General features: G+C 37.8%; 1 protein-coding gene across 1 annotated transcript in view; it reads right to left on the bottom strand.

Moving 5' to 3' along the window:
• The window catches only part of LOC103370636 (disks large homolog 1-like), a 131,912-nt gene that overhangs the window by 48,954 nt on the left and 72,979 nt on the right, over positions 1 to 9,979 (bottom strand). The window contains exons 7-8 of the mRNA XM_008299759.1: positions 4,214 to 4,267; positions 986 to 1,036 (exon numbers count right to left, since the gene is read on the bottom strand). Coding sequence (XP_008297981.1) covers positions 986 to 1,036; positions 4,214 to 4,267 — 105 coding nt within the window. The remainder of the gene's footprint in view (positions 1 to 985; positions 1,037 to 4,213; positions 4,268 to 9,979) is intronic.

Genomic DNA, 9,979 nt, shown 5'->3' with positions numbered 1-9,979 from the left:
GACCAGGGAAGGAAAGTAGGAAAGGATGGACAAGAAATAGAGAGGACAGGGAAAGAGGGTCAGCAGAATCAGACCAATGGCGAGTACAGGAAAAGCAGAGAGATGAGATGGAGATAGCGATAGAAAGATAAATGAGGACTAAGAGGGCTAATACAGGACACATGGTAGTTTTATGATTCAAGTATTATCTGTGTTTTACGACCTTATCTATTTTATGCTTTCGTTTTAAAAGGTTTTATTTCTTTAGAGTAAAGAAACAAAACATCTCATCACAGGAATAGTAGAAAGGACCCAGATTTTTTAAATATACAAAAAAAACCCCAACAACAATCAAATTAATCACAACTTTACTTCCTTCAATGCACCTAATTTACCCCTAAAATGTCTGACAGTGTAAGACAGTGGTAACATAGTCACTATACACCAATAATCAAGTTTTAAAAAATAATAATATAGATATGTACAGAATCATTCACAAAAGGAACAATAATTGTTTAGCTTTCAGTAAGTGACAACTGTTCATGAAACCCTCAAAGGCCCTAACATTTCTTAATTGGCTTCCTACCATGAGTAATGTGGTTATGTATGAACACACCATTTCTTACAAGAAACAAATGAATATCTTTTTTTTCAAAGTTCTTCTCACTGGTTTAAAGTGGGCGGTATTTCTGTGAATCAATAAAGATTAGGCAACATGTTAATCAAATTCTCATGAGAGTCGGTTTCTTGTGCTGCCAGATGACTGTCAGCTCTTAATAATTCGACGGTTTTCAAACTAAACCTTCAGGGTATGATTTGTCATTAAAATAAAGACATTCAAACCATATTTCCACCGGTTTTTATAATCTTTTCATTCTCAAGGCTCATTTTTGTTCATGTCTGCTCCTGACAGCACTAATGATGTTTTACACTGTGAGTATATTTACAGCGTGTAGGACAGAAATGCATGTTGGTGGTGTGTTATTATGGTGGTTTGTATGTTTACCCGCTCCAGCGTGATTTCCTCATACTCATAGTCTGCTTCTGTTCCATTCACCTGTTAGAGACAAGAAAACGAGGAAAAGACAGTTGTGAAAAGTAATGATTTTAACCCTTCACTTACATAACAAAACTACTAAAATACTCCAATTACTCCATTTGAAGTAAAAGTCCTGCATTCAAAGTACGACAACAGTGAAAGTGCAGAAGTATCAGCAGCAGAACATACTTCTACCTGCAGGGATTCATATATTACCAGACTGTAAATTCTGATATACCAACGTGTGAAACAGGAAAGCAAGAAAAAGCACAGTAGAAAAAACTAATACAAAAAGTAATCTGGAGATTTAGTTTTTTTTAAATCTTTCTGGTGAAATATTAGATCATTATAGATATATAACAAGATATATACATATTCTGACCTCTAGCTGGTCTTTAAATACAACTTTCAGAGGAGTGTAGAGTAGAAATATCTTGTTGGTAGAACTGCTAACACTGATATACATATGGTGAAGACTTCCAACTAGATATTGCTTTTACATTTTTTTTTTCAACACATGGCATTTTTAAAGCTTTGGACATGTTTTCATGTAAATTTACTTTACAGATAAGTATAAATAATATGAAGTAGAGATACTGATGTAAAATACAAACCTTAAAACTCAACTCAAGAACAACCTTTGTGTAAATGTCAAAAAACGTAAAAACACTGAACCCTGGTCGTAATAAAAACTTAGAAATATTGCTGAATTCAAGATTTGATAGAAGCTTTAACATAACCATAATTTCTACATATTGTTTAGCTTTCGTTGAGGACAGTAACTGTTGTTGTTGGAAATTGTGAGCTGATTATCTGATCATTGATGCCCTCATCGGCTAAAACAATCTGCAACAAATATGAGAGTTACAGAAATATGAAATCAGACATGTGATTATTTATGAATGACGCATCAATCCCAGAGATTAATGTCGTAATGCGTGCTTAATGATGATGTATCTCTGATGTCATATTTAAGAGCATCCCTGATGAATTGCCCATGGGCCAATCACACCGCTCAGCCTGCACTATAAAACACATTAACATCTACATTTTCTGCCTGAATGAAAAGCACACGGAATTAAATCTGATCTGAACAGACTATTATATATTTTGTGTTCCACTCGGTTTATACTGGGAGATGAGTGTCTTGTTCCACATACAGCTGCTGCAGGCACGCACGCACACACACACACACACACACACACACACACACACACACACTGTGGTCAAGTGGCATCCCAATGGCCCATGTAATCCCCTTGGCTGTAATCTGTGTCTCTGTGCAGTCAGATTAGTTTAGATTTTGAATTTCTGTCATTTCAAACAGAGGGCACAATCTTCCATCAGCCACCATGTGCAGCATTTCTACTACGATCAACCAAACACTGTGGTTTGATTCAGACTGGGCCATGACCATGAAAAGACAAGCTAATTTATATTGAATGGGAGCAAAATTACTTAACAAAAGAAAAAAAAAATTATAATATGTAGAAGTCAATATATTATACTATTTAAAAAGCTTCACAAAATTATTTTTTCCAGTTACAAGGTTATAGGATTATCAAAGCTATCTTCACATGATCAGCAAATGTGTGTTAAAATCAATTTTTCCTCTTCTACAAACTTCTTTTGCCTCATTTTTAGCTAAATGGAAATTATATGTTTTTTTCAGTATTTGCGAGTCATTCATATTACAGTAGAAGAGAATAATAGTCACCAATAAATCTGTGTAAGAAACATCTTTCTCTGTCTGTGTTTTATTTTATTTTCAATTCAGCAGGGAGTAATTCCACAGTAATTACATAATAAACTTATCTAACAACACACGCTGATTCTCTGTGGCAGCTGGCTACCCGTAAAGTGACATCTGGATCCATCTAATACTAGACGGAGTGTTCTGTCTAAAACCAGGATGCTACTATCATCAATGAGCATGTTTATTAGGTACAGATATTCAAATCACTGCACATTTCTAGTGGAAGCTTTAAAAAGAATCCAAGTGTTTTCACAGTAAAATAGCGTTTGATGTCACATGGTGGCTGGTTTGATTGAAAAAAAATTACACTTCTTGTAATGTTCAGATGCTCAGTATAAAATTAGAAATATATTGATCACACTCTTTCACCAGTCTTGCAGGAGCAGAAACCTTTCAGCCTTGTGTTAAGGTGTTGTGTGAAGGATGTGTAAGTTGACATCCTCAAATGTACCAAGACATTAAAGCCATGTAGGGACTTTAATCTATATGGGCTGGTTTATTTTTGTCTCCTCCTTCCCTTTGTCGCTCACCATGCCTCCCCCACAAATTATAACACAAACACGATGAATGAACAATGGACAATGCATGCCACATTCATCTACTGTTACATTATACAACAGGGAAAATTAATTGAAGGACTACAAATAAATTCTTACACAGAAGGTAATTATGTCTAAACTACATCAACACCTCCAGCTGCTGCATACCGGCACACCTGTACTGTAAACCTCAGACGCAAAAGGTCAGAACAAAGTTCCAATGGGCAACACACAAAAACGGTCAACTAATGAAATGTATTTCTTTAGTCTGCGTGATTTACTTCACTTGGATTTTCTCAGGAAACTCAAAAAAGGCTCATGGACACAAAAAATGTGAAAATTTACTACCAAAATGATCCAGCATTAGCAGGGTGCAGGTACAAAGTAGTTGGGCTCAAACAAGTATTGGCCTGGATGATTATCACATTTGCTATTCAGCATTTTTCTAATTATCGGTATGGGTATTTTAAAAAAAACAAAAAACTGATTCCAGACAAAAAAAATGAATTTCAAAATATGCCACTTTGGCTCTGATACAGCCACCTCTCTGTATCTGTAGTCACCTCTGTGTTTTTGAACAATGTCCCACCCACAGCACTATCTGAATAAATTTGAATAAAAGTTCTCTTTAAAACACATACAACATAAATACATGAGCACATTGCCTTTTGTGTTAGCGTTTTTTTGTTATTCTACATTTGTCATTTAATTTTATTTAATTTCCCTTCTGGGATGAATAAAGTATTTTTCATTTCATTCATTCATTCATTTTGCATTTTTATTCCTTTTTTTCCTTGAAGACTAATGGTTGGCACGGAAAAATCGTAGTGGTTGATCTCTATTAAGTACACAGATGTTTACATCTGCTGTCACTGACAATACATTTGGAGCACTACTTACATATGGGGGGGTGTCGACGCTGTCGGTGTTGACCACCACTGGAGGGGGGTTGGCCTGCAAGAAAAAAACGGCAGCATTACTAATTCAAGAAAATTACAATGAAAACACTGTGACACATAAACAAACAAACAGAAAGAAGCAAGACTGACTTACTCGTCTCATGTTTTGGTACAGCATGTTGAGTACATCTGCTACAGATTACCACCATGGAGCGTCTGCATACACTGCATGACATACTGCACAGGCCTTATAGCGGACAGTACTAATGTACTACACTGCAAACTACACTAGTGAACAGTTTGATACAGCTCTGCTACTATGCCATAACATGCTCTAATCAATTCAGTACTGCACCATAGAGTACTACGTCACAACAACCTGCAATTTTACAATGATCTACTTTGTAGAATATTGCACACTGGTGTTTGTTTTTTATGATGTTATATTTTACAACATCTTCTTATTGCACATTGATCACATTTATCTATTAAGACCAATCTGATTTCCACATTTACAAGCTCCACTTTTCAAACATGTCTTCTGTTTACAACAAGTGTAACCTCTGCCCTTCTCCCCCTTCCCCTTCTCCACCAAGTGATTCTCCTCTAGAGTCCAGGCCTAAACAGATCAGTGCTAAAAGAGCTGGTGTGAAAGCAGCTGCACGTGACTGACATGATCTTCTATCTCTTTGTTCCTATGCAAGCACAGCAAATGACAAACCTCACACTTGCTCATAAATAGCCAAATGGTGTCTTTTTCTCTTCATATTTGTAAGGGCAGTGTAAACACCCATCCCATCATTCTTCCTGTTCTCTTGTCTACTCTCACTTTCTCTCCAGAAAGTATTAAATGCTCACAAGTCCACCGCCTGCAGCTCTAGTCTTCTCCATCACACCAACAATGAGCGCTCAAGTCCATGTCAGAACTCCACCTCTCGCTCTGTAGCCAAAAAAAAAAAAGTTTAGCATCCAACCAGCTAAACAAGCATCAAACAAGCTAGAAAACCAAACGGACAGCCCACCTCGACTTCAGAACACGAATGTGCAACAGAGCAGCAACAGCATCTATCCCTCTGCACTAATCTCAACCTCTCATCCACCCCAGTCCACTCCTTTATCTCCTCTCTCTCTCTTTCTCTGCTTCTCTCACACACACATTATCTCACTCCATGTCTCTCTCTCTCTCTCGGCCACATGTGCAACTGTCTGTCAGTCAAGCTGACTGGATGCTTGATCCCACATGGGAACAGAATGGGGGCGGCGGGGGGGGGGGTTCAGAGGGATTATGAGTATGGTGGGAGGAGTGAAATCGGCCTGCTCAACAACAACGAGGAGCAGAGGGTGCACGCAGATGCACACACTAACCAAAAGCACTGAAAAGAGTTTAAAAAGAATGAAAATCAGCTGTGTGAGTACAGAAGTAGAGGCGGGTTTGGAGAGAAACAAGAGCATGTTGGAGGTAACAGTGCAGGTCATGGACACTCAGACAGTCAGGATATACTGACAGGTGCAGCTGTTACCATCTGTGTCTCTTTTTATACTAATCAAGCAGAGAAAGAGGTTTTTGCCACTTGACTTAAAGAAACATTGCAATAATACATGTTCATGTTGCATACTTTAAGTAGAACAGTTCATGCAAGAAACAAACCCCTAACTTTGCTGCTGCTAGTGAGACTGAGAGTCTCTCTAGATGATTGAGCTTTAAATATCAGAGAAAAACAATGCAGACTATTTCAAATAGGCACCAGCCCTGTTTTACTTTGCCACTAATCACTGGTAAAACAAAGCTGCCTAAAATGTACTAAACAAAGGACACAGTAAAAAAAGGTTGCATCTATTTATTTTATTTATTTTTATTGTGTTTTATTTATCTTGAGCTTATTTATTTTATCTTATCTTTTCACTTCCTGCTGTTATATCGATGAACGGTAGAATACTGAGCACTTCTTTGTCTTTTTTCTTTCTGGTCACTCCATCAAGTACCTGCCTGTCAGGTTCAATGTGTATTATGTTATGGATACCAAATGCTATTATTTGTTTTTCTGCAAAACAAATCTACCGGGAGGTATTAATAAAGTAACCTTGAACCTTGAATAAATCATAGTCATAAAAAAATTTAAAGAAAGACAGAAGTATGTACTTATTTTTCCAAGTCAAGGTACCATCATCTATGGAAGACACTGGAAACAACAGAGAGCAAGCTGAAGCTCTTTCAAGTGAAGAAATAGGATTAATATTATAAATTTACAAGTTACAAGTTATAAATACATTTATAAGTTTAGATATTAAGGTTTAGACCCAATAATATAATACAGTACATGGAAAACCCAACAATTACAAATATCCCCTGTAAGCATGCACTTTGCAACATGAATTAGGTTTATTTCCTTGTTTTCCTATGAAACACTGAATAATTTTATCCATTCAGGACTAACTTTAGCTTTAATCAGGAGCCACGTGTAGATGCAGCTTTGTCACAATGTCACCAGCCAAATAAGTTGGACACCACTGATCTAGACTTGTTTGTCTCTGCAAGTATTTCTGAGCTTCATCTGTTCAAGCCAACAAAGTCAATTCTCCATTTTGTTAAAATTTAGTGAACACAAATCTTACTTGGAAGGTAAACAGCATTAGATGCAATGACTGCCAATTGCTGCACATCCACTGGTTCTGTAAAACCTCTGAAGCTCTTCCTTCATTTGTAAAGCAATTCATCTTTTCCGTATTTCTTTGATTTGTCTAAAACAGTGAACTAGGCTGTCACCTCAGCTGACGCTAATGGAAGCTGTTAACAGCTGACAACTACCTGCTTGAATTTAATTCGTTATTATCTAACGCTCACCAGTCCATTGCCTTGCGTAAACCTTATCTGACTCCCTCACCACTGTAACAGCATTGTGTAAAGCACACATGTTCTGTGTGTGTATGTCATTCACAAAGCGACAAATCCTGTCGGTCAGTCAGCTGGTGATTCCATTGACACGCCATGTCGGACTGCACGCTTATGTAACATCAATATGTGTGTGGATGGGATTGTGTTACATGAAAACACCAAAAGAACAAATGTACAATTATAAACAAACAAGCACTCATGCACAAATACACAAACGCACACAACATCCATATCCAGACAGCATTTTGTTGCTCTGTGCAAGTGATTGTTAGTTGTTACATAATTGCTGTTACACCAGCTTTGTTATCATGGCATTATGGCCTGGTTCAGTCCAGCACAGCAAAGCTTAGAAAGAGATCCAGACTACGCCTGTTTGTCTCATCTGAGAAAGAGACAAACAAGTGATTTGGGTCTTCTTTGTTGAAGCAGTTGTGCACACACGTGTGTGTGTGTGTGTGTGTGTGTGTGTGTGTGTGTGTGTTTGTGTGTGTGCAGACTTTGGGAAATGATTTTCCATTAGTGTGGGGAGCTCTGTTCAGCTTCTACACTATCCACATAGTAATTCAATTATCAATTAGCAGATGAATCGTGATTGGATAAACAGAAATCAGGAATCCCATAACATCTAATGACGCACAGCAGCAGTTAGTTAAATAATCAATCAGTGCAGGGCAAACACTCTATCATGCAAGAACGTACAAACACAAACAAAGCCTAAAGTGCAAAGAGGAAAAGTCAAATTGAGCAGAATGACAAGTGTTGTAGAATAACAGCTGTAACGTTTGAAGGCTTATCTCAGAGCTTTGTTTCTCTTGCTGTACTTTCTGCTACTTTAGACTACATTTACAGTACTGAGGAGACTGTGCTGAAAGCTGAACACTCATGCACACATTCATACAATACTCCACTTTCAATATCACTACCCGCTCTGTCTTCCTAATACGCAGTGAAACTCCATTTGACTAATGAGTTAATCAGATGGAGCGTGACTCTAATCAAATCAGAGCATCCATGCTAATCACGCTAATCACACTATCACTACCTGCTATCTCCGATCACTGTGCCCACAGCAGATGCACAGAAAATAAATGACCCAACCAACAGTAAATCGCAGGCAGCTGCTGTGTTTGTATTCTCCTTCTTGGCTCACTATTTTACAGTTTACACAAATCTTATCACTCGTGGATGGTTCTGCTCATTTGATTGAATCATTGGAGGGTTAAAATTGACCATCATCACTCTTACAAAGCTATTATCGTCATTCTGTGATGTCCCATCGACTGCAGGCTTTTATCTTCTGATGCGTTATTTCATGAAAACTCTCATTTACACATAATGTGTTTGGTCTGTCCTTCTGAATTACTTCTCTCACACAAAAAGAGAATCATGTCCCGTACATGACATGAATACATTACAGAGTGACAGAGCAGAGTATAGCTTTGCATGGAAAACATTGAAGCACTTCAGGCTGTCAGTGCTGCACTTAAAAGGGCAGTTTGACAAAGATAATGGCAACATTACTGTTGTGACTTATACTACTAAAATGTCCTCTCCACTGAAGAAAGACTTAGGCTTTCCAAACAGCAGCCAGTGTATTATCAGACTTTACATCATGTGGTAATAATGCCGGTATAATGCAGACTGATGTAGGGTCAAATGCACTTGGTCAATTCTAGCAGTGGTTTAAATGTAGAGTAAATAGATAATGCAAAAAAATATATATATATAAAAAAATTAACTAATAAACGCAGTGTGCGTGCAGGAGTCCACGCCACATTCTAAGCTAGTTACTATCACAGATTATCTTGTCCACATACCAATCTTATATTATCTTATCAACTGCAACAAGATAATGTTCTGACTAATTAAGTAGGTTCCCATTATTAATCATTATAAAACCCCTTAAGTCACTCATGAAGAACCTATCTGCTTGTAAAGACAATAGAATATTTAAAAAAGATGGACACAGCCTCCTGGTCTGACAAGTGAAGCCAACTTGATGTGCCCTTAACTTACATTCCTTCTAAAAATCAGCAGGGGGCAACTCCTCTGAAGTCAGAATGTATGGAAGTCTATAAGAAACTTACTGTATTTCCTTTGTGATCTGTTACCTCAACATTCTTCCAAACTATGGTCTCAATTGTTAGTTTCAAGACTTTTCTAATACAGAAGGATGTTTATGTTGTAAATTATGGCTTCTCGAGTTCTCAGTCAGATCCACATCTCACTCATTAAGTTTGGTTTCAAAATAGCAAGATGCCCATGGCCAAATGCCAAACTCGAGGCTTTAAAATGGTGTTCCATAAACCAATGGTGACATCACAGTGGCTACTTTCATTTATTTTATAGTGGTGTATAAACCTTCTAATAATACTGTTTCTGACTCTAAGCCCTTACTGAGACTCTACTTGGTTGAGGCTCTCTTCTTTTGGGATTTGACCCAAAAATGGCTATTATGCCATGTGTGGTGGCGGACTCAATAAGCAGATATAGTGCACCACCACTGCCCCAAACCCCCCCTAAGTGGGGCCTCTTCTAGCTAATGTAAGATATGGTGGCCAGAAGGGTCAGCCCGTTGATTGATGATTCTTAATCCTTAAGAAGGCCTGTGGGCTGAAATGTCAACAACATAAAAGAAAATTGCATATGAGGCAGAGTGTGTGCCGCACTTCTGCTGCCCTCAAGCTAGAAGGGTTGGGCTACAACCATCCTCAAACTCAGCCTTCACTTCTTCATTGTAAACCACACATCTGTTAAGCTTTGTGACTGTATTTTCCATGTTAAATCTGTTCATAGACAGATGGTACAAAAACCTGCCAAAGTACTCAAAGGAATCATTGTGACTACAGTAGGGATTTCCAGTACCACATTCAG

Source organism: Stegastes partitus, unplaced genomic scaffold (assembly GCF_000690725.1).
Source record: "Stegastes partitus isolate 25-593 unplaced genomic scaffold, Stegastes_partitus-1.0.2 Scaffold31, whole genome shotgun sequence".
In the NCBI taxonomy this organism is placed as follows: Eukaryota; Metazoa; Chordata; class Actinopteri; family Pomacentridae; genus Stegastes; species Stegastes partitus.
This window is presented reverse-complemented; position numbering and strand designations above follow the sequence as displayed.